Below are 24,273 nucleotides of genomic sequence, written 5' to 3' on the forward strand. Positions count from 1 at the left end.
AAAATTCTTTACAACAAAGCATGGCTGTCTCAATTGTCCATGTCTGAAACCTCTTAATATCTCAGAGTCCTTCCTGAAATGTGACACGGAGAATTGAACACAATAATGTAGGTGAAATATTGAAAGGATTAGAGGACTCTGGCTCTCTGACCTTATGCTCATGATTCAGAGTGTACTTAATACAGGTCTTTAGTCTATATGCAATAGTAAAGAATAGATAATAGATAAGAATAGATTTTACTCAAAAATGTATCCAAACTCTAGTCATCAGAGAAATGCAAATTAATTTGACTTGGAAATACTACCTTATGCTCAACCAACTAGCAAACTAGCTTAAAAAAATGACAATTGAACTATGAGAGCTGATGAGATTATAAAGGGAAAGAATACAGAGGAAGAGAAGGACAAAGACACAACTTTGGGGGATACCCCAATTAGTGGTTATGATCCAGCAAAGGAGAATGAGATTGGTGTGGTCAAATAAGTGGCATCAAAAGCTTAAGGAGAAAGGAATGATCAATAGGGTCAAAGTTGACAGAGTTTAAAAAATGATAAGAATAAAGAAAAGGTCATTCCAATGCAAAAATGTGTTTTGTTTGATTATAAATATTTGTGACAAGGGTTTTGTACTTTTTTTTCCCCCTTTTTCTCAGTGGGTGAGAGCTGGAAGGGAAGGAAAATAAGACTTGTTAAGTGGAAGAATAAAATTAAATGAAAATGAAAAAGTCATTGTATTAGGCAATTAAAGAACTTAGGACATGAGAATGTTTATGGGTGTCAAAGAAATAGTCAATGGGTTTGGAGAGACTGAAGATAAATAAAAGCATGATAATTAGACAGGGAACATCCTACTGGAGAAAAATGAATGAATAATGGGATCATTACTGCATGTAGAGAGGTTTACCTTGGCAAGGAGGAGGGCCACCTCATTACATGAAACAGGGATGAAGGACCCCATGAAAGAGAAAGACATTTGAGTGATCTGAGCTGAATAATAGGAGAAAAAGAGAGCTATTGACAAATGCCTCCAATTTTCTGGCAATAGCTACAAAAGGGCAAAATTTTCAGCTAAGCAAGTTAGGACAAGGGGACTTTTAGAAGGCTTGAATGCTTTTATATACTGAAACTAAGTCTAGTATAGATGATTAGGAGACTCAACAATTTGGAGGCTCTAGGAAATGTATAAGTATCAATTCTATTACAAAGATTTTAATATTTTTTTTGTGTGATCATATGGATTAATGTGGTAGCTAGATGTAGATAGACCACCAGATCTATTATCAGGAAGACTTGAGTTCAAACCCAGCCTCAGAGAACCAATTTTTTTTGCCTCAGTTTTCTCATCTGTGAAATGGGGATAATAATAGCATCTACCTCTCAGAATAGTTGTAAAAATCAAAAGAGATATTTATAAAGCACTTAGCACAATATTGGACATATAGTAAGAGCCATATAATTGTTAGCTATTTATTATTATTATATAATATATAACTGATCCCCAGACAAAGCTCTCCACAGCCAAATACCCCTTTTCTTTTTACATTTCAAATTCAGAAAACATAAGTTTCAGTCAATTATACTTACCTATCAGGAATCCATAATCTAACAGTCCTGTCTCGTGAGGCAGATGCCACTAAGTTTCCAAGTGGCGAAAACTGTACACTGGTCACAACATCCTTGTGACCCACATAGCGGAAAGCTTTGGGCTGTGGCTTGAAATCCCATAGCATGAGAAAGGTATCCCAAGAGGCACTGGCTATCAAGAACAGAAAAAAATAATCATTATTTTGTTAAAGCAAAACTATCTGGGTTTACAATAGTTAATTGTACTTAGGAAAAAAATAATAAAATGTCTGAATTTCATTACAATGTGTTATATCAAATAAGGTAAAAGTAAAGGCTAGAGGTGGATAAAGCCACACACACTGAAGAATTAACAAAATAATAATAATAATAATAATAATAATAATAATAATAATAATAATAATAATAATAAAAAGGAGACCTTCAACATCAAACTGCCATCTTTATAGTTCCTTAGGGGCAATATAATATAGTGGTTTGGTCTTAGAAGCCTGGGCTCAAGACCTGTCTATGACACTACTAATTTTATGACTAGTGAATAAGCTACTTGACTTTTGAAATCTTAATTTTTTTCATTTGTAATTTTTCTTTTTCTTTTTTAAGTCCAGACCACTTTTTTTTAAAAATCCATATAGGAAGCCTCTATCCAGGAAACTCTTCACCCATGCTGGTTAGATCTTATAGTCTTATTTACTTCAGGTTCATCAGTTTGTTCACAGTCACAGAATGTCTCAGAGGAAGCAATGATTCTAAGGAAGACCTCATACTTTAACTCTAATCTAGGGAGGGAAGGAGAAGGGAGAAGAATGCAAGACACTTTGAAAACCTTAAAACATTATATAAATGAGAACTGTTACTATTTGTAACCCCATTGGCACAAGTCCTAGACATTCTATCCACTGAGAACCAATAAATGTTTCATGATTAGAGAAGGGTAAGTAACCCAGGGAGCATCCAACAGACAGCAGCACTGAGGCTTCTGAGCCAAGGTCTTTGGGTACAATCAATAGTCAAACAAAGGTTCGTGTCAGACAAAAGCATAGCTTCTATCTCTGAATTTGAAAAATATTATCATTTTTACTTGCATGTGAATTTAAGAATTCTCACCAATGGAGGAGTCAGTGTTATTTGAAAGAACTTTTTAAAAATCCCATGTAGTTGTATTATCTTCAAATTAGATAAACAAATAGTGTGACAGTAAAGGGGACAGACGTCTAGATTCAGAGTCAAAGAACTAGAACCCAGATGAAATCCCTTAACTTTCTGGGACACTTGTACAATGAGGGAGTTAGTTGGAGGGGATCTCTTCCAGGTCCCAAGTCTATGATCCTGCTGCTTAAAGGAACATCAGAGGGGAGATGAACTATAGTCAGCCTCAAAGAATCCTTAACAAATACATTAAAACTATTTATATTTTAGTACATTTGTTTTTATGAGAACTAACATTAAAGGGATTTTCCAAGTTTATAAATATTTGTTGGCTTAAGTTGGTTAAATATTCCTCCTCTAATTTCCTTGGTAATCTCTTTCCCCATGTTCCCCTTTAAAAAATACACTGTACAAATAGAATGGCTAGAATAGCTTACAAAACTCTTTTTTTGAGGCAGAAAGGAGCTGTGATCCCCACTAGAAAAGGGGGACATTGTTCCTGATAAAACCACAGGCTTTTTGAACATTGAAGGAAGTTTAAGAAGTGCTCTTGCCTAGCTCTATTAAACAGCCATGAAGTTTCTATCTCTAGATCTGAATTAAATGGAGACCTTTTGTGCCTCTAGATGACTTTTTGATAATACTACTAAATGATATCGGCTCTCATAAGCACATTATTTCCCCCCCTCTATTTGCATAGCTCTTCACACCTTAGGAAATGGTCTTCAAAAGTTGTTGGAACCAAAACAATCAATCATTTGATAGCTAAGTATCTAAATATGGCTAATATTAGCTAAATGGCTCTTTGGATTGCATTTTCATCTTTCTATCTCCTTTGTCTGGATAGAGGGGAGCCTCAGATATGCTTGCTGAATTGACTTTGTTAAACAGAAAAACTCAGGATGGCCATTATATTCATTCTTTTGGTTCTGGTATCTTGTTTAACCATGTCAATTTCTTAAAGACCAGAAGACAAAAACCTACATCTAACTGGATGTTCTTTGAGGTCTCTTGTAGCCCTGAGATTCTATGATTCTCTCCTATCTTTTATGTACTTCCCCTCATAGTGCTCGACCTGGTGCTTTTTGATTAGTTTTCCTATAAATACTGGCTACCGAATTCAGTGATTTAGCTTTCACTCAGCAATAGGTGCCCATGAAAGGCGGACACAATAAGTGCAGCAGTCAGGACTGGCCTACCCAGAGGAAGCTCATAATAGCAAGTTTTCTGCTCAGACCCAGCCAAGTCCCTTATCAACTATTTGAACTTAAGCAAGTTCCTTCATCTCTCTGGGCCTCATCGTCCAGCTCCAGGCTTAGGAATATCATCAGGCACAAGGGAAACATAAAATGACAATACAGCAAAGAAAAAGTTGGTCCAGTTGATTGATACATGAGATGCTATTATCTCCTGGAGTGAGGCTGGGATTTTTTGGGTTCCTATTTCATCTCAGTCTTATAAAGTAATAGCAAGTCACATACAATTTAGTTCTTTGTTTCTTCAGTGTCCTTCCCCACCAAAGCCCACATGAGAAAAGGTTATTTAATTACTGATGTCAGTACAATGCTGGGCCAGCTTATAGTTTGCTTTTACGTATTTCTACTTGAACCCCACCCTAGATAAATACCGACACATAATTTAAAACGTCAGCAGCTTTGTGTCATTCATCATCGGATGGATCTTTTTGGAGATGAAAGGTCAAATAAAGGGAGTAGTGATTATATGTATTATGTAGGAATTCCTTTAATGATGGAAGAGCTTCTCAACTGAGCAGTTTGGGGTTTGCCTTTCAAAATCCCTCTTGTCAAGAAAGATTTCCCTTTTGTGAATTTGCCCTGAGTCACCTGTGCAGGAGGAAAAGGGGCCTTCTTGGAGCAAACATCCACCACAAAGTACTTATTTACTTACTAGATTTATTTGGTGATTTCACATAATTAACAGGTATTTAGAAGATATTTCCATTTTAACTGAATTTTTAAATTAGTCCTGCTGGATTTCTAGTCAACCAAAACCTTTAATTTTCATTGCAGAAAATACCCTGGAAAGGCTTCCTTAAATTCTACTTCTAATCTAAAATTATATTATAAAGCAGTGGTTATCAAAACCATTTGGTATTGGCTAAGAAATAGACTAGTTGATCAATGGAATAGGTTAGATTCAAAGGACAAAATAGTCAATAATTTTAATAATCTAGTGTTTGACAAACCCAAAGACCCCAGCTTTTGGGATAAGAACTCACTGTTTGGCAAAACTGCTGGGAAAATTGGAAACTAGTATGGCAGAAACTAGGCACTGACCCACACTTAATGCCGTATACTAAGATAAAGTCAAAATGGATTCATCATCTAGGCATAAAGAATGAGATTAAAAATAAATTAGAAGAACATAGGATAGTTTACTTCTCAGACCTGTGGAAGAAGGAATTTATGACCAAAGAAGATAGAGATCATTATTGATCACAAAATAGAAAATTTTGATTATATCAAATTGAAAAATGTTTGTACAAACAAAACTAATGCAGACAAGATTCGAAGGGAAACAAAAAACTGGGGAAACATTTTTACAGTCAAAGGTTCTAATAAAGGCCTTACTTCCATACTATATAGAGAACTGTCTCTAATTTATAAGAAATCAAGCCATTCTCCAATTGAAAAATGGTCAAAGGACATGAACAGACAATTCTCAAATGAAGAAATTGAAACTATTTCTAGCTATATCAAAGGATGCTCCAAGTCATTATTAATCAGAGAAAAGCAAATTAAGACAACTCTGAGATACCACTACACACCTGTCAGATTGACTAGAATGAAAAGAAAAGATAATGTGGAATGTCAGAGAGGATGTGGGAAAACTGGGACACTGATACATTGTTGGTAGAATTGTGGATGGTAGAATCCCATCCAGCCATTCTGGAGAGTGATTTGGAACTAGGCCCCAAAAATTATCAAACTGTGCATACCCTTTGATCCAGCAGTGTAATTGCTGGGCTTATATCCCAAAGAGATTTTAAATAAGAGAAAGGGACCTTTATGTGCAAGAATATTTGTGGCAGCCCTCTTTGTAGTGGCCAGAAACTAGAAACTGAGTGGAAGCCCATCAACTGAAGATTGGCTGAATAAATTGTGGTATTTGAATGTTATGGAATATTAGTGTTCCGTAAAAAATGACCAACAGGATGACTTCAGAAAGTCCTGGAGAGACTTACATGAACTGATGCTGAGTGAAATGAGGACCAGGAGATCATTATATACTTCAACAATAATACTATATGATGATCAATTCTGATGGAGGCCCTCTCCAACAATGAGATGAACCAAATCAATTTCAATAGAGCGGTAATGAATTGAACTAGCTACAACCAGCAAAAGAACTCTGGGAAATGTGTATGAACCATTACATAGAATTCCCATTTCCTCTATTTTTATTTTTTTTTTGCCCATCTGCATTTTTTATTTCCTTCACAAGTTAATTGTACACTATTTCAAAGTCTGATTCTTTTTGTACAGCAAAATAACTGCATGGATATATATATATATCTTGTAAATAAAAAGCTATAATAATAAATTCTACTTCTGAAGTTGATTTTCTTTTAACCTAACTTCCTAACTTAAAATGCTCACAAGCCATGTATTGAACAATCTACTCTAGAATTCTACTAACCACTGTCATCAAGATCATTAATTTGTAGGTCTTCTCACCTTTTCCCTAGTATCTTCACTGTATACACTTCTTTTCTCCTCTGATACCTAGGTTATTGCAACATCCTGTTAGTTGATGTTCCTAATTCAAGTCTCTCCCCAATCCAGTCCTTCCTCCATTTATCTCTCAAATTAATTTTTCTAAAGCACTAGTCCAACCATGTCACTTCTCTAGTCAGTAAACAGCAATGACCATGTGCCAGGCAAATGCTAAGTGCTAGCATACAAAGGTCCAACTCAATTCTTGCTTCCAAGAAGCATCCAAATAACAGTGTACACAGCAAGGTACATACATGAGCAATCAAAGATAATCACAGAGGGCATGAAGATTAAGGAGGACTGGGATGGAGCCAGGAGGCAGAGATGAGGAGGGAGATAGTTCCAGGCATGGGGGATGGATAACAAGGTAAAATTGGAGTCAAAAAATGGAGCACTGTCTTTGAAGACCAGCAAGGGGCCAGTGTCAAGAGGTTGTAAAGGGTTGGGGAGTGGAAGGGAAGGGTTCATGTGACTTGACTAAATGATGGCCTTAAAAAAGCCCAAAGAGAATTCTTTATTTGACCATGGGGAAAACAGAGAGCCACGTAAATTTACTGAATAGAGGCAATGGTGTGGTCAGACTTGTAGTTTAATAAGGTTAATTTAAGCTGAGTGAAGGATGGCCTGTAATAGGGAAGATTTGAAGCAGGGAGACTAAGCACTAGCCTACTCAGTCAATACAGAAGTAAGATGATAAGGGCTTATACCAAGGTATAGTAATGATCAGTAAAGAAGAAAAAGGGACATATGGAAAAATATTATGAAATTAATACCAACAAACACTGGTAAGAGATTAGATATTGGGGGGGGTGAGAGCAAATGAGAATTCAAGGAAAACACCTGGATTGAGAGCTAGGAGATGGAAGGGAAGGTGGTACCCTCAGCTGGAATAAGGAAATTAGGAAAAGGAGAGGGTCTAGGGAGAAAGATAAAAAGGTCAGTTTTGAATATGGCGGGTTTGAGATTTCTATGTGATATCCATTTCATGATATGGTGTAGGTACTTGGTGACAAGTAGAAGTAAGGAAGGGGTTAGAGCTAGATAAGGAGATTGAGAATCATCAATATCAATCAGAGATAACAGAATCCATGGGAGTTGATGAGATGACTAAATGAAATAGTATAGATGGATGGAGCCCTGTGGGACATCTATGGTTAGTGATATGATCTAGATGGAGACCCAGCAAAGAAGACAGTTAACAGACAGGTAAAAGGAGAACCAGGATAGATGTGTCTCAAAACATCTAGAAATAAGACAGTATCAAGAAGAGGGATAATCACCATGCTCAAACCTACAGAGATCAAGAAGGATGAGAATGTGATTTGGTAATTGAGATAACTGAAAACTTTGGAGAAGGCAGTTTAGGTGGAATGCTGATGTCAGAAGCCAGACTGTAAGGGGTTAAGAGGAGAATATAAGGAAAGAAAGTGGAGGTACCTGGTGTAGATAAAGGGAGAGCACATTTAAGATACTAGCTAGCAGGGATGGAAGGATTCAGGAAAGTTCTTAGTTCTTATCCTAGAATAGGATTCAGTTTTCTCTGAACTAGGATCTCTCTAGCTTTTCCATTTTAAAAACCATTCCCTCTGATCCAACTGTAGCAGTGCCAATTGAAATTACTACAGTATTTCAGAAAGTCACATTTCTTTTATATCCACTCTAAAGGGAAGCCTCAATAGATCAGAAAACAATTACTTGTATTCAAAATCTCACGCAGTTATTTTGAGAATTAAACATAACTTTCCAACCTTAATGGTAATTTCCCCACCTTTACCTACATAGTTTTCAATGAGAGGTTCTCAAAAAAATAGTTTTTGGTAAAATTTTAACAGATCATAGTACTAGAAAAAATGAATTTAGTTTTTCATTTAAAGAAATCAGGATAAGAAAGAGGTTAACACAGTCAACTGTAAATACATATAAAGTATATTTGATATGACCAATCAACTTCCCTATGATATTTCTAAAGCATTTGAAGGTTTGCTAGCAAACTACATCTCTCATTTAGACCCTACAAGCAGCAGAGGAGGAAGATGTTTGCATGTAAATCACCCCCCCATTTTACTGATAAGGAAGCTTAGTGATTTGCCTATGGTCACAGAGCTAATTAGCAGAATCCAAACCTCTCCAACATTCTTTCCACTACACTATATTGCTTCTTTCTGTAAATGCTATGAAGAAGTCATAGAGAAGGGGGGAACAACAAATTCAATGGTATTCATGTCACAACCACTGAAGTTTAATTCTATCAATCTAAGTCACATGAAATGAAAGAATGAATTCATCCAATAGACATTTATTAAGCACTTACTATGTGTCAGGCACTGTGCTAAACATTGGGGATATAAAGAGGCAAAAATCAGTCTCCTTCATTAGATTATAAGCTCTCTGAGGGCAAAGGCTGTCTTTTTCTTCTTCTTGTATCCCCAGTGCTTAGCATGTCACTGGTACATGACAAGCACTTAATACTTAGTTATTGAAGGAATAAGAGAAGCAAAATTGTCCATTATCAATAATGGCTCTCAGCAACAAGTGATCCTCTGAGAAGAAATCAAAACAATTGTATCTGTTACCACCTCCCACCAAAACAAACAAACAAACAAACAAAAAACTATACTATTTATTTCATATTCCTCCAGTATCACTTTTTTCCCCCTGAGGTAATTGGGATTGAGTGACTTTCCCAGGGTCACACAGCTAGGAAATATTAAGTCTGAGCCAGATTTGAACTCAGATCCTCCTGACTTCAGGGCTGGTGCTCTATCCACTACATCACCTAGGGGTCCTCCAATACCACTTTTAAAACTATTTGAAAAAAAATGTTTCCATATTTTAACTGATCAGAAAGCCATTTATTCACCTTTTATAATAGAGTAAAACACTTCAACATTCTTTCATAAATTATTCAAAACTGCAACCCAAGACAACAAATTTGTATTAATAACAATACCCAACAAATAAAGATCATACAATGTTCTCATCTTCATCATTGAAGAGTCTTACTTTGCCAACACAAAGTGAATAGACTCTTTCTGGGTAAACTTTTTTTTTATTTAAAGAGAAATATAAACCTCAAGTTTAAAAATTGTGTCTAACACTGATACTTTATAAATTAGGAACTTATTTTCATCCTGTTTATAGTCTCATAAAAAGAAACAAGACAAATAAAAATAGACCAAGTTTCTTTAATAGTGAAAATATAATTTTCAATGCTGCATTGTTTCTCAACTAATTTAATTCAGGAAACACTTCTTATTCTTTATCCAAAAGATTACTTTAGAAATTTTTTAAAAAGTTTGTTCAACAGTTATTAAAAACCACATAAACATAGTGATTGAATAACTACAGCTAACATTCATTTCCCCAACCAACACATAAGTTTAACTGAGCTCAGCTCATTTAATATTTATAAACAAACACAATCTTTTTCAAGCTTCATAGATAAGAGATGTCGCTCAGCGACACATATATATGTCAGGAAAGATGAAAATTAATTTGAAGATTGCAGTGCTAAGAAATAGTTCATTTTCCTAACTGACAACCATAAGGATTTAAGAGTGCTTCTGGTCAAATTGTATTTACTTTCAAATTCACACAGTAAATATTGTTGGACTTAGGTTCAGGGACATTTCCACTGTGTTTACTTTAAATGATTAAACATTAACCAAAAAAAAAAAGGGGGGGGGGGAAGGAGAACAACCCCCTTGACTCTCCTCTATGAAATGAAAGAATTGCATCAAGGGAATGATTATGTGTACACGTGTATAAAGGAATTTATCAGGATTGCTTATCAAGCCGGAACAAGAGGTACCAAGTAAATGTGGTGTCTCAAAAAAAGAAGATACCTTTCCGTTTCATTCAGACACCTATTTCTAGAAATGACTAAGCATTAAATTGTATAATTTCAAAACCAATTTATCCAAATGCTTTAGAACTATGGTTAAATACTCAAACAAAAGCTAATGGTACACTCTTCCACTTGATTTTTTTTAAAAACCCAAGTCTAAAACTCAAACTGATAGATGAAATAAGTCTTATATTTACCAGGGCAGTTTTAGTGTAATCACACTGCATATAATCTTCAACTGTCAGTAATTTATGCATTACTACAAGCCACATCTCATAGTGCTGATTCTTGATTTCTTGAATTGTAAGTTAGGAATTTAAAGCCTCTGAGGTTCTCTCCCTATATAAAGAATTCATCCAAAGAGGAGGGAAAGAAGGGTCAAGTTGGGCTTAGAAAGTGAATTCAGTTCATAAGGCATCTATTATATGAAAAGTGGTTTTGGGCCCCCCACCAATTTCAGTGTATTAGACAAACAAGATCATGAAACAAATTTTCTGGAATGATCTCCGTCAACATCTGAATAACTGTTTAACAAAATACAATCTTCAGCGAGGCTGCTTCAGGCAACCATAAATTTTAAACACAAGCGTGCCTGTGTCCCTTCTACTTCTCAAACCTCCAAATTTGGTTTTTATCAACAGTGTTACAAGTTCTCATTTGGACATCAGGCCGACCCTCCGATGTCCGGTAAGCGCTCAGACACATGCCAGATTGAGGATGATAAATTGTTCCATCTTCTTTAAAATGCCAAATAATCTCTTCAGGAACAGGGAACCCCTGTTTAGGACAGTACTGCATTCCAACATAATTCTTCTGTCTGGGGACCACCATACATAATTCAGTCTGGACACTGAAGCGGAACTCTTTCTTTAAGGTATACTCGAAAAACTGATTGCCTCCTTGCCCGTGACATCCGAACAGAGACAGATGAGCTCCCGTGGGATCCCGTTCTGGAGATTTGTAATCGAGACACTCTGAAGAGATTCCAGCGCTGCGAATAGCCCCGTGCCAGCCAGGTCGATCCTCTGGCACTCGTAATGCAGGAAATACATTTTTCAAATACCAGTCAAAACTCTTGCAATTCAACCGTTTTCTCAATAATTTTCTTTCAGACACATCACCGTAAGTTTCCTTCCTCGCTAAAGGGTTGCGATTGTAGAAGTGCTCTTTATATTCATCCATCCACACCTCTGCGGCCCGAACTGTGTTCTGACGGAAATTGGGCCTCGCGTAGGGGGCTCTTTTGGGGAAGACGTGCCCTACGTGGGAACAGGGATGGATCTCTAGGGCCCCTCCACACTGCCATACCCTGAAGGACAACTCCAAATTCTCACCACCCCATACTTCCATCCCTGTGTCGTAAGTGCCCAGGTATTCAAAATACTTTTTACTGACAGCAAATAGCCCTCCTGCCATCACGGGGGATCTGATGGGGTCAATTCTGGATTTCCACCTTCTCCTTTCGTGCTCAGGAACTGCTTGCCACTGGAATGTTAAGTGCCAATCAAACCCCCCAATTACAGGCTCCCCCTCCTGCATGTAAAAGTCAAAAGTATTCCAATCAATCGTGTCTATGACGGGACAAATGATCACGGACTCCTCCTGACTAATTCTCTCCAACAGCGGCTCCAGCCAGCCCGAGTTACACTCACAGTGGCAGTCTAGGAACGTGAGCACCTCCCCCGTGGCAAAAGTGGCTCCGATGAGCCGGGCTCGGACCAGCCCCTCCCGCTTCTTGGTTCTAATCAGGCGCACTCTTTGCAGATTGCTGATGTAGGTTTCCAGCTGAGCTTTCAAATAAACTTTATCGCTTAAGTCATCAACCAGGATAATCTCCTTCAGGAGGACCGCGGGGGAAGTCTCCAGGACGCTGTGGATGGTCCGCAGCAAAGTGGACCAGGCTTCGTTGTAGAAGGCGATGATGACCGAGGTGGTGGGCAGCCGGCGGTAGTCGTAGGTCTTGAGCCGGCACTCATACATGCGATCGTCCCGGATGTGCCGGTGCAAGGAGATTCTGTCGCTCAGGTAGATGTTAATGGCATACCTTTCGAGGAGCTCCTCGGCCTGCTTCTCCTCCTCCCCCTGGAGCTGGAGGTGGCTCGCCTCTCCCCACTCCCCCAGCGCCCCGGGGTCCGGCGGGGGCTTCGCGTACAGGGGCTGGGCCAAGTCCTCTGCCTTCTCCCCGCGCCCAGGAACGCCCCTCTCCCACCTGCCCGAGGTGAAGAAGTCTCCCGCAGGGGCGCGGAGCGAGGCCACGGACAGCGCCACGACCGTGTAGGCCAGCACGAGGGCGCCCAGCAGCACGCAGCCCCTGCAGAGCCAACTCCACCTGGCTGGGATGCGCACCTTCATGGTCGGCAGCGCGCGCCCAGGCTGCCCAAGTCCGGTCCGCCGCTCGCTCCCCCCGCGGCCGCCGAAAAGTTTGCGCCGCGGCTAGGAGGGGCTGGGGGCCGCCCCACGCGCGGCGGGAGCCCCGAGCCCAAACTCCCCGGGGCTCACTACTTCCTCCTGCGCGCCTGGCAACTTCGGGTCACACTTACTCAGACACGCACACTTGCACACACGCAGGCGCGCACAGGACACAGAAACCCGCCTTCTTCCCGAGCCTGACCCCTCCCCGAGCCCTCCTCCGGCCCTCCCCGGGCGGGGCCCCCGGCCCGGGCTCCAGGCGAGATTCCAGCGGTGCGGGGAGGGGAGGGAGCACACCCCTCCATCTTCGCCAGGCAAAGGCCCGCCCCATTCCGAAAACCCTCTCCCCCCCTCCCCCGCCCCCGCAGCCCGGGAGGGGAGTACCCTTCCTTACCCCCCCACCCCAAGATCAGGCTCCCGTTGTCCGCCCCACTCCCGGGCTCCCGTTGTCCGCCCCACTCCCGGGCTCCCGTTGTCCATCCCACTCTCGGACTGAATCTTCCAATTGGGTCAAGTTCAAGTTCGAGGAGCTCAAATTGGTGGTTCTTAAAGGATCACCGCTTTAGAGTCTAAATCCAGTTCAAACCCATCATTTTTCGGATTAAGTAGTTGAGGCTCGGAGGCAAAAAGAGGCTAAGGTCCGAGGAAGTGTGCCACAAAACCTAGTTGGAACTGGAAGCAGCTTTCCCATCAGATCCAATGTCCCTGTTTAAAAAGGGATGAGGAAACTGAGGCACAAGGAAGCCTAGAATCTTGCTCCAAGTCATTCAACTAGTGAGTGTGTGAGACCAACATTTTAAGCCCCTCTTTTCTTGACTGCCTATTCTTAGCTTTTTCCTTTACACTAAACTTCCTCTCCGTTTGTATAAAGGTTTAAAAAAAAAAAAAAAAAAAAAAAAAAAAAAAAAAAACCACCAAAAACCGGGGGAGGGGGTACATCAAAACTTACCAAGTCGTTTGGCATTGGGGCTGAAATCCACACTGGTCACTGCAGCTTTGTGGCCTTTGAAATAACGCTCCAAAATCGGATCCTCCTGGAAGGAGGGGACCAGATATTCAAAGGGGACTCAGTTTCATTCAGGAAATGAAATTCACTTTCATTCATCTACTCAGACATTTAATAAACTGCCAGGAAATGGAGAGCCCCAAAGTCCTACAGTTTACAAAGCCACGAGAGCCTTATAAGGTCAATAAATGAGCCACTTCCACACCCCAGGTTTTCTCATTTAAAGCTCCCCTTGGGAAAACTGGAGGTAAGAAGGGAATCCAGTTAAGTTCTCTTTTACCTTCCCCAGGGTGAAATGGTATAGGGCTCTGGGCTTTGAAATTCGGAAGTTCTATGTTCAAATTCAGCCTGTGTGGATGGCCTTTTAGATCTTTTTCAGCTCTTAGCGGTGAAGTTAATTAACAGTAACCTTATTGATTTAAGAATGGAAAGAAACCCTAAAGCCCCCCCCCCCCCCAGACCACACCTATAGTTTTGTTTAGTTGTTTTTTCAGTCGTGTATTACTTTTTGTGACTCCTTTTGGGGTTTTCTTGACAGATACTAGCACAGTTGGCCATTGCCTTCTCCAGTTTATTTTCTTTACAGATGAGGAAACTGAGGCAAATGGTGTTAAAGTGATTTCCCCAAGGTCCCTGAGTTATTAAGTGTTTTGAGGTTCATTTTGAACCCAGGACTTACTGACTCCACCTTTAACTGTACAAATGAGGAATCTGAGTTCTAGTGAAGTGTCCTACCTAGCCAAAGGTCACAATATAAGATTTTAATATAAATTTTCTCAATCACAAACAAACAAACAAAATTCCCACCCACAACTTATTTTTCTTTTACAACAGGATCTGAAGGGCTGAGGACTCCTAATGCTGAGAACCTCTTGGAGCACTCAATCTCTCAAGTGTGTAAATGCCAACTCACAAAGTATAATGTTCATCAAGCATTTCCTTCAAAATAAGCCTCAGTACATAGTATAAAATGAGGGGGTTCAACCAAACCAACAATTTGTGGCAGGGACCTTTTGGCAAAATCTGGTGATGTTTCTGCATATCTCCTAAAAACTATGTTTTTAAATAATTCAATGAAAGGCAGATAGAAGTTGGTGAAAATGAAGATGTATTTTTTTTTCCTATCCGTGTTCAAGAGTCCCTTGAAATCTATTCATAGATTCCTTGAGAGTCTGTGGACCACAGATGGTTAAGAATCCTTGGACCAAATGATAGCTAAGTTCCCTTGAAGCTATGTGAGTCTAGGCTCAGCCTGAGCTGGTACTAGGAGGATGCTTCAGAGCTGAGACAAGCTCTAAGGAACAGGCTTGGAGTCAGAGGGGGATAGCTACTGTCCATGGTTGGAGCTGGAGTACGTGTACAATTACTAGGAAGATTTTTTTTGGTCATTCAACAAGCATTTATTAAACACTTACTATCTGTGTCAATGATTGTGTTACAGGCTGGGATACAAAGTCTCTGCTCACAAGAAGCTTACATTCTAACAAAAGTGACAACATTCAATACATCTTTCCGGTGAAGAAGCCAGTAAGCGGAGCACTGCATTCATATCTGGGCTTTGCCACTAACTCAGTAAAGCACACTGGGCAGAGTACTTCCATCTCTAGCCTCAGTTTCCTCATCTGTAAAATGAGAGAATGGGACTAGAACTCTCTAGTTTCTTTCTAGCTCTAAATCATCTAATTCTATTTGGTTCCTTGTAGGTTCAGGCAAGTATCCATTAGCAGATGATTCTGAGACTGAAACAATGGGCAGGCTCTGGACCTGATGTCCAGCCAAAATAGAGGTCTGAAAGAGATTTGGAATCTCAGCTTCTTGGACAGCTGAAATCCCACCTTCTAAAGCAGGGATGGGGAACCTTTTTTTTTTTCTTTCTGTCAAGGGACATTTGGATATTTATAATGTCATTCACGGACCATACAAAAATATCAACTTATAGAATTCAAGCAGTGGTACTTAGCTTTTGGCTCATCATCTCCTATGGTTGCTCTCGCAAATGATTTCTAGGGCCTAGCACAGTCCGCAGCTGCATGTTCCTTACACCCTTGTTCTAAAGGAAAGCTTCCTACCCCTCTTAATTCTATTTTTCCTCTGCTAATTGCCTCCTATTTCATCCAAGGACATCTCCAGTCATCCTGATCTGTATCTGGCCACTGGCCCCAGCTGCTCTGGGGGGGACAATGAGGCAAGGTTGCACAGACCATCCTCACTTAAATGCAATTCACTGGCACGTCATGACATCACCTCTCTGACCACGTGACTCTCTAGGAGAACAAAAGTCAAACAATTGATAAGCTGACTATCCATTGGCAAAGGGCGGGCTAATTAACAGGGTCTGGGTGCATGCTTATTCCCTTTCCCCCTTGGCAGTGGTTTTCCACGCTTGTTCCCTTTATTACCTCCCCGATTAGATTTTAAGTTCCTTGAGAGCCTTTCTTTGTATCCCCACTGTTTAGCCTAGTGCTGGGTACTTAGTAGGTGTTTAATAAGTGCTGACTTCCAGGGTCTCAGTTTAGCCCAGTGCTGGGTACTTAGTAGGTGTTTAATAAGTGCTGACTTCCAGAGTCCCAGTTTCCTCAGAAGACTGGACTTCTCTTCTGGCTCCCGGGATAGAGGCCTTTCCTGGCCTTCCCGTGCCTCAGTTTCCTCCCTGTAAGCTCGGGCTGGGCAGACTTGCCGACCCCTCCGACTCCTTCCCGGCCCTGGCTTCGCCGCAGCTTACGGTACATCCCGGGGGGCGCCGCCAGGCCGATTGTGCCTCAGTTTCCTCCCCAGTCCAGGGAGCGGGACAGGGCAGGGGGCCTCTGACTCCAGGCCTCAGTTTCCCCTCCTGTCTGGGCCGGGGCTGGGCTGTTGCTTCGGAGCCCCGAATCCGCTCCGCCCCCCGCCCATCCCTCCACCCCCTCCCGCCCGGGCTCCGCCCCTTCCCCCCGCCCTGTAGGTCCGTCCTTACCGGGGCGAAGGCCATGGGGACGCGGCAGCGCCAGCGCCGGGCGGGGGAGGGGAGGACAGGGGAGGACCGGGAGAGGGGGCGGGCACGGCGGGCGGAACCGTGCGGGTCCCGGAACCGTTTGGCCGCGACCGCGGCGTGGGGCCGTCACAACAACGACGGCGGCCCAGTCAAACCCCCCGCGCTCCAGCCCTGGAGAGGCGAGCCCCGATCGCATCCTGACTCCATTGGCCGCCTTCGCTTCCGGCCTATGGCGTCAGAGGCTTCCCTCAGGGCCGCGATTGGCTGGGGATCTTCCCTCCGGGCGGCTGCTGCGGCGCTAGGACCCCGCGGTAGCCCGCGCCAAGAAGCGCGGGGAAGGCGGGAGGGGAAGCGGGAGTTGTTGTGATCCACGCGATCGGCGATCGATTCTTTTTTAAAGGGAACGTGTCCATGAGGGAGGGGCTTGAAATAGGCCCCAGCATCTTCCGTTACAGACGGGGAAACTGAGGCCCAGAGAGGGAAAGTCTCCAACTAGAAGAGCTCAGGTAAATATCAGAGCCAGTGTTCAACCGCGGGTTCCCTAACTCCAAATCCAGAGCTGTTCTCATTTACACCACACTGCTCCTGCTCCCCCTTCTCCCTTCTCCCCTTTTCCCCACCATCTCTTCCATCCCTCTTCCTCCTTTCATCCCTCCTCCCTCCATCCCTCCTCCATCTCTTCCATCCCTCTTCCTCCTGCCATCCTTCCTCTCCATCCCTCTTCCCTCCATCCCTCCTCCATCTCTTCCATCCCTCTTCCTCCTTTCATCCCTCCTCCCTCCATCCCTCCTCCATCTCTTCCATCCCTCTTCCTCCTTTCATCCCTCCTCCCTCCATCCCTCCTCCATCTCTTCCATCCCTCTTCCTCCTTTCATCCCTCCTCCCTCCATCCCTCCTCCATCTCTTCCATCCCTCTTCCTCCTTTCATCCCCCCTCCCTCCATCCCTCCTCCATCTCTTCCATCCCTCTTCCTCCTGCCATCCTTCCTCTCCATCCCTCTTCCCTCCATTCCCTCCTCCATCTCTTCCATCCCTCTTCCTCCTTTCATCCCTCCTCCCTCCATCCCTCCTCCATCTCTTCCATCCCTCTTCCTCCTGCCATCCTTCCTCTCCATCCCTCTTCCCTCCATTCCCTCCTCCATCTCTTCCATCCCTCTTCCTCCTTTTATCCCTTCTCCCCATCTCTTCTCTCTCTCATCACCCCTGCTCAACCTCCTGCCTTGTCTGGTTGTCTCTAGAGTCTTCTCCCTTCCCATTCAGTTGCTGGAGACAAAAACTCGAACTAAATCCATCCATCTCCTGTCCTTTCTGAACTTTGAAGACACTAATAGTAACAGTCAAGAAGTAGCACACAGTTCTTAAAGCCAGGAAGACCTGGATTCACGTCCAGCCTCTGACATAGCCTGCCTGCGTGAGCCTGGACAAATCACCTCTCAATGTCCAAAATCATAAATTACAGAAAAAGTATCAACCCGAATTGATTGAGGGAGCCCCCTCATTTCGGTGATCCAAATTGAATTGCTATCTGCTAATAATTACCATTTTTATACTTTTTGCCTGTTTTGATCCCGTGAGGTAGGGAGGAGCTCTAGTTATCTCCATTTTACAGATGAAGAACCAGAGACAGACATCAGTGATTTACCAGGATATGGCCTAAAGATGATTTTGCTAACTCACATTTGTAAACTTCTGCAGAGTTTATAAAACATTTTTCTCCGGACAACCATTGAAGAAAAATTTTATTGTTTCCATTTTTAAAGCCAACAGCCTAAGAGGGGAGGAGGGTCCAAGACCACGTCTATCCCATTCCCTGGTTGGGGGAGAGAAGTGGGATTTCTTCTAATACCTCTCTCCATATTCAAAGGACCCAGCCTCCCGAGCCACAGCTGAGCCTCTGCAAATTTTGTGTATGGAAGAAAGGAAACTTTTTTTTTTAAATTAATGTCTGGATCTGATTTTTAAATAACCCTCTTCCTTACATTCTTTGCCTATTTTTGATTGACCATCTTCTCTAGTGGCCTAGAATATTATTCTTTGTCAAATCTTTTTGCAGTTTTAAGTATGGGAGGGAAATCTCTATAAATTGCTTCTGGCTTTTTTTCTGCTACTTTAATAGATTCCAGTTGATTATAGAAATATTGTTTGTTGTTTGTTCTTTGTTTTCTAAGAGAACCAGAGACATCATAGGACTATGTCGTGACATTCAAATGAATTGCATTTAAGTGAGGCAGAGAGGCACTAATTAGTCAGCCCCACTCTCTCAGTATCATGGAAGTACCTTGGCTGGACAAAAGTCAGGACTTTTGAGAAATGTTTCCTCCCCAGATGAGCTTATACAATAATGCCTTTATTAATGTCAACTAAACAGATCCCCAGCTAGCTCCATTAAACTTTAGGAATAAGAATCCGAGCTGTGATTTTGATGGTAAAGATAGGAAGTGCTCTCTTCCAATTTAGCAGTTTATCAAATGAGAAAATTACCTAGAGCAGGGTTTTTAAAATTGTTTCTATTCACAGCTCTTTTTTCCTGGAAAATTTTATGTGAACTTGGTTATATAAGCATATAAAATTGGTATACAAATAAAACATTTACTGATAATAAATCCTAAAGAATTTTTTAAAACAGTTTTTTTGGTATCCACATAATTTTACCTATTTATTAAAGGTGAAAGCAAATTTGTGTATTAACCAGATGGATGTGCTTGTTTATTTTTACATAAAGAATTAGCTCTTTTCTGAGTATTTGATACTAAAAATTTTACTGTTGCCAAAATTTTCAAGACCCCCACATTCCGTTACAGGGTGCAACTCACAATTTTAAGAAGTTTCGGCATGGATCACTGGCAATTTAAGTGGTTTGCCCAGAATCACACAACTAGCTATGGCTGAAACAGGAGATGATTTGGGTGTTCTTGACTTTGAGACTAGTTCTCAGTCCAATCCTCATGGGTTTGACTTGAGGTAGAGCGAAGTGATGCACGTGTTCCTTTGGTGCCTTTAATTTCAGTCTCCCAGTTTTGAGTGGATGCAGACCATGGGGGGCAGGCTACCTCCACTATTTTCCTCTCATTTTCTCTTCTTACTCTCCAAAAACCAAAAAAGGAAGTGGGTATATATGGGAGAAGACTGTTCAGATTTCCTTTTATTGCCTTCCCCGGTGCTGCGGTAGGCCATTTAGTTTTTCTGGTTCATAATGATAATATTTGAATTTCTGAAGAATCGCATCCACATTAATAAAGAGTTTGCATCCATTTTTGTGAAGATGAGTTGAAAGTCAACAAGATACGATTGTACTCACTAGTCACTATTGGTTATTGTCAGTATAATTCTAGAGGCAGCTTAATGGACTAGACTGAGCTTAATGGACTCTCTTAGAGTCAGAAAACTGATTCTGACTAATACTGGGTAAATAATTTTATTTCTTTTCTCTTCTCTCCCTCCCTCCCTCCCTTCTTCCCTTAATAGTCAGGCTTAAGAGACTTGCTTGCTCAGAGTCACACAGCTATTAAATGACTGAGGCTGAATTTGAACTCAAGTCCTCCTGACTCTAGAGTCAGTGCTCTATCCACTGCACTACCTACCTTCCCATACATATATATATATATATATATATATATATATATGTATATATATATATTTTTTTTTTTCCCCCTCAGTGCCCTCCAAGCAATCTTCGGTCCACAAACCCTTGAGCTGAGATCCTAGATCTAGAATAAATTAAAAAATATAAAACAATCCATCTCTCTTCCTAATGCTGAAAAAGCACATTTTTTTATTCAAGAAGTTTAATTTATGAAAATACTTTAGCAAGTTCTTAGATGGCTTTCAAAATTCAACAATTCATTTATGGTAAGAAAGCGCCATCTGCTGTTAAGAACTTTATATGACACAAGAGGAAATTGATTTCACATAGTTTAACTTGAATTTTCCTATTATCACAACATAGAATGGAAAGGGACCTGAGAGGCATCTAGTCCAAGTTCCTGTACTCTTACCATATGTGCCCCACCTTCACTGATCTCTTATCTGAGAAGTAATAGTCATAATGACTGACATATATACATATATGTAAAATGATTGACAGATGTATTAGTATAATGCGTGACGTAATGACTGCAAACTGTGAAGTTTGTAGAGCCATTTATGTAGCAACAATCCATGGATAATCAACAAGCATTTATTAGATGCCTAAGTGCTGAGAATACAAAGAAAGAAAAATACAATTCCTGCTTTCAAGGGATAGACATGCCAAAGTGGGGAAACAATAGGCAAACAATTTTATACATATAACCCAGGAGTATAAATGGGAGAAAATCTTGGTGGGAAAATAATTATAAAACACAAAGAAAAGGGAGCAGCTGGGGGTGCTATAGTGCACAGAGTGCCAGGTCTGGAATCAGAAAGATTCACGTCCCTGAGTTCAAATCCAGCCTCAGACACGTGCTAGCTGTGTGATCTTGGGCGAGTCACTTAACCCAGTTTGCCTTGGTTTTCTCCTCTGTGAAATGAGTGGGAGAAGGAAATGGCCAACCCCACAGCATCTTTACCAAGAAAACACCGAATGGGCTGATGAAGAGTTAACAACAGCAAGGAAAGGAGAGGGCACTGGGTGGGGGAGGGTTGGCACGGAAGGCAGAATTTGTTCTGAGTCTTAGAGAAAACCAAGGAAATGAGGAAGAGGAGGAAAGGGGGTGAGAACAAGCCAGGATTTGGAAGACCCAAGGAAAATGCCTAGAAGTGGGAGATGGGGAGGTCCTGGAAGAGGAATAGCAAGGAAGAAAAGAGGGATACCTGAGAAGAGAAAGAGCTGGAAATGCAGAGTAGAGATGATTATGCTGGTAAATGTTTAACATCTGGTTCTCCAGGAAAAATAAGTAAACAAGATAGACTTTTAAAGATTAATCTGCATTATTAAAATTTTCTTCCATTACTTTCTATGGAAAAATAAGCAAGAGCAAAAAGAATAAAGCTGTAATTTGTAGTATTAGTTTCCAAGGTGTAAATGCCCATAATAAAGATTTAACAATAACTGGTAGGAGTTGGTTTCAGTATACCATTGAGAAGAGAGATATGTGGGAGAAAGAGGAGAAAGAAGAGGAGAGGAGAGGGAAATAGGGAAAGAGAAGGGAGAGACAATGGGGAGGATGATAGATTGTGTGAAAAGAAAAAAAAAACTAAAGCAAAGAAAAACAATTAAGTCCATCCCAGGACTGAAAAGAAAAAGAGGAAGCCGAGGTTGCCAAATGGTCTGTGCAGGTGTGTGTAAGAACATGGAGCCAGATGTGGTCCTGGATGTGCAGAGTCTATAGCTTTAGGGGAAGGCGTAGGAAGAAAGCTACATACCTATCATTTTGGGGAACTCCCCACCTGATGGAAATGGCTGCTTCGTAGGAATCCAAGGTGTGGCTGGGGAAATCCCATGGTTTCTGGGGGAGAGGTTCTAGGGAGGCCAGATTCCCAGGATCTAGGCAGCTGTAGGAAGAGACAGGTGTAGGAACCCTAACACATAAATACAAAAAGGAATGAATCTCCTCAGTCCAAAATGACAGCCACCATCAAAAGCCTTTAGTCCTGGACCCAGGACTCTTGAAATGTCATAACACTATGCAGAGCACCAAACCAAGAAGTAAAACCATCCTCATATAGAACTTTAGTCAGAAAGTCTTGAGTTCAAATACATCTGTCTGACCCTGGGCAAATCATCTGTAAAATGGAAATAATAATATCTACGTTGTTGTAAAAATCAAATGAGAACATATTTGTAAGATATTAAGCAAACCTGACAGCACTATATAAGTGCTATCTATCTTTATTGAACTATCTACACTGCACCTTTTCCTGGAATAATCTCCCTCTACCTCTGCCTTCTTATTTCCTTGGTTTCCTTCCTCTGGTCAAATCCCCTCTTGTAGGAGGATTTCTCAGGCCCTCCCATTAGCTCCTTTCCATTGTCTTCCCTCTGGAAATGACCTTCTGTTGACACTATATCTATGTTTGATGAATATTTTTTATATTGTCTTCCCCTTTGGAATGTAAATTCCTTAAGGGCAGGAACTGTATTTAACCCATTCTTTATAAACCCAGTGCCTGGCACAATGTTTGTTGATTGGCCAAAAAAAATTTTTTTTTTCATCTACTTGTATTTGTATTCCAAATCCAGTTTGGAAAACAGTAAGCACTCGATAAATGCTTGTTGAATGACTTACTAGGCAGGAAAACCTTAATAATGTGGGTGGGATTCTAAACGACAAAAAAAAAAAAAAACAACCCCACTAAGTAATAAAGAACATATAATTTCAATAGCATGAGGACAAATTGACTAATCTACAGTATTTGCACAAGCAAATATAACAGGAATGAGGGCATTTGGATGCCGGGTAATTGAATTTGGAATCATGGGAATTTCCCATTTGTACCTTCCCAGGCCACTGGAAGGATGTCAAGATTGAGCAAGAGAACGGTCCCTGATGTTTAAGGCAGTTCTTTATGCATAATGTGCCTCTAATAAATCTTTCTGGAATTGTTGAATTCGATTAGCAGTGATACAACTAAAACCAACCCTGATGTTTTGAAGAAATAGTTCATTTTTTTTCTTTTTTATTGATGTTTTCTGTTTTTTATATCACTGTGGTATCCCATGTGTCCTTCCTGCTTCCCTTCCCAAAGAGCTATCCCATATGAAATATAGCGGTGGGTTTTTGTTTTGTTTTGTTTTAAGAGGAAAAAAATGAGCATTGATTGATACACTAAGAAAATCCAAACCCATGTGCAGCATATGATACCTGTGGGCCTCCCGACTCCATGAAGTGGTGGGATTGGGAATGTCTCTTCCTTCGAATCTCACTGGATCTCTGTAATCTTGTTACATGCACTTTTAATTTTTTGGTATGTCATTCTTTCCATTTCCATTGTTCTAGTTCCTATGCAGAGTGTTTTCTTGGCTCTGCTGACTTTGCTCCGCATCAGGATGTTAGAAGGCCGATGAGCCTAATGCACAGGGCAGCTTCACTCCCTTTATCTGGGAAGTTTAGCTCCGAAGGAAACTGGGATTTCTCACTGCTCCCTCACTTGTGACAGGCCACCCTGGCCTAGTTGGGTGAGCTACAGTGGTCATACACTGACTGAGGTGGAGTCTATCCTGTGCCACAAGCACATAAAGAGGGCACAAAGGCCACGTATGGCCCAGTGATTAGTGCCAAATCGAGACCCGGAGCTGCTTTGGTAGAAGTCCCAAATCAAAGTGGAATCCGAAGCTGCTCGTTAGGCACAAAGGGCCCTCGGACCACACTCACAGGGCGGACAAATAGAAAGCTCTGGTGTCAAGGCCTTCCAGCCATTGGTCAAAGCTGTAATGAGACAGTACAGTATAGGCAGAGTGAAGGGGACTCCTGAGTTGGGGGGGGAAGGATCACAGGGTTGCACTGAGGGTCATTGGGCAGTGATTGAAACACGATTGGACCTTCCTTGCAGATGGAGAATCTAGGATGGCTGGGGAGGCTGGCTGGGACCAGGTTCTGGGAAATTGCAAACCCTTGGAGCTCCCTTTATTCAGGGTTTGTAGTACGTTCAGT

At 41.4% G+C, this 24,273-nt stretch overlaps 2 protein-coding genes across 5 annotated transcripts in view; both read right to left on the reverse strand.

The window, feature by feature from the left end:
- POC1B (POC1 centriolar protein B) overlaps positions 1 to 16,911 on the reverse strand; it is a 97,728-nt gene extending 80,817 nt beyond the window's left edge. For 2 of the 4 annotated variants that reach the window (XM_074271110.1, XM_074271111.1), the window contains exons 1-3: positions 16,686 to 16,911; positions 13,676 to 13,760; positions 1,585 to 1,756 (exon numbers count right to left, since the gene is read on the reverse strand). In XM_074271110.1, the coding sequence (XP_074127211.1) occupies positions 1,585 to 1,756; positions 13,676 to 13,760; positions 16,686 to 16,700 (272 nt within the window). In that variant the 5' untranslated portion in view covers positions 16,701 to 16,911. Of the gene's footprint in view, positions 1 to 1,584; positions 1,757 to 13,675; positions 13,761 to 16,131; positions 16,238 to 16,454; positions 16,588 to 16,685 lie in introns of those variants that run through there. The other 2 variants (XM_074271113.1, XM_074271112.1) reach the window with 2 other exon arrangements.
- Positions 9,301 to 12,913, reverse strand: GALNT4 (polypeptide N-acetylgalactosaminyltransferase 4). The gene has a single exon (XM_074271109.1). It carries the CDS (start codon positions 12,667 to 12,669, stop codon positions 10,921 to 10,923), a length of 1,749 nt encoding a protein of 582 aa, XP_074127210.1. The 5' UTR covers positions 12,670 to 12,913; the 3' UTR covers positions 9,301 to 10,920.
- Positions 16,912 to 24,273: the final 7,362 nt, after the last annotated feature.

This window comes from Sminthopsis crassicaudata, chromosome 5 (genome assembly GCF_048593235.1).
Source record: "Sminthopsis crassicaudata isolate SCR6 chromosome 5, ASM4859323v1, whole genome shotgun sequence".
Lineage (NCBI taxonomy): Eukaryota > Metazoa > Chordata > Mammalia > Dasyuromorphia > Dasyuridae > Sminthopsis > Sminthopsis crassicaudata.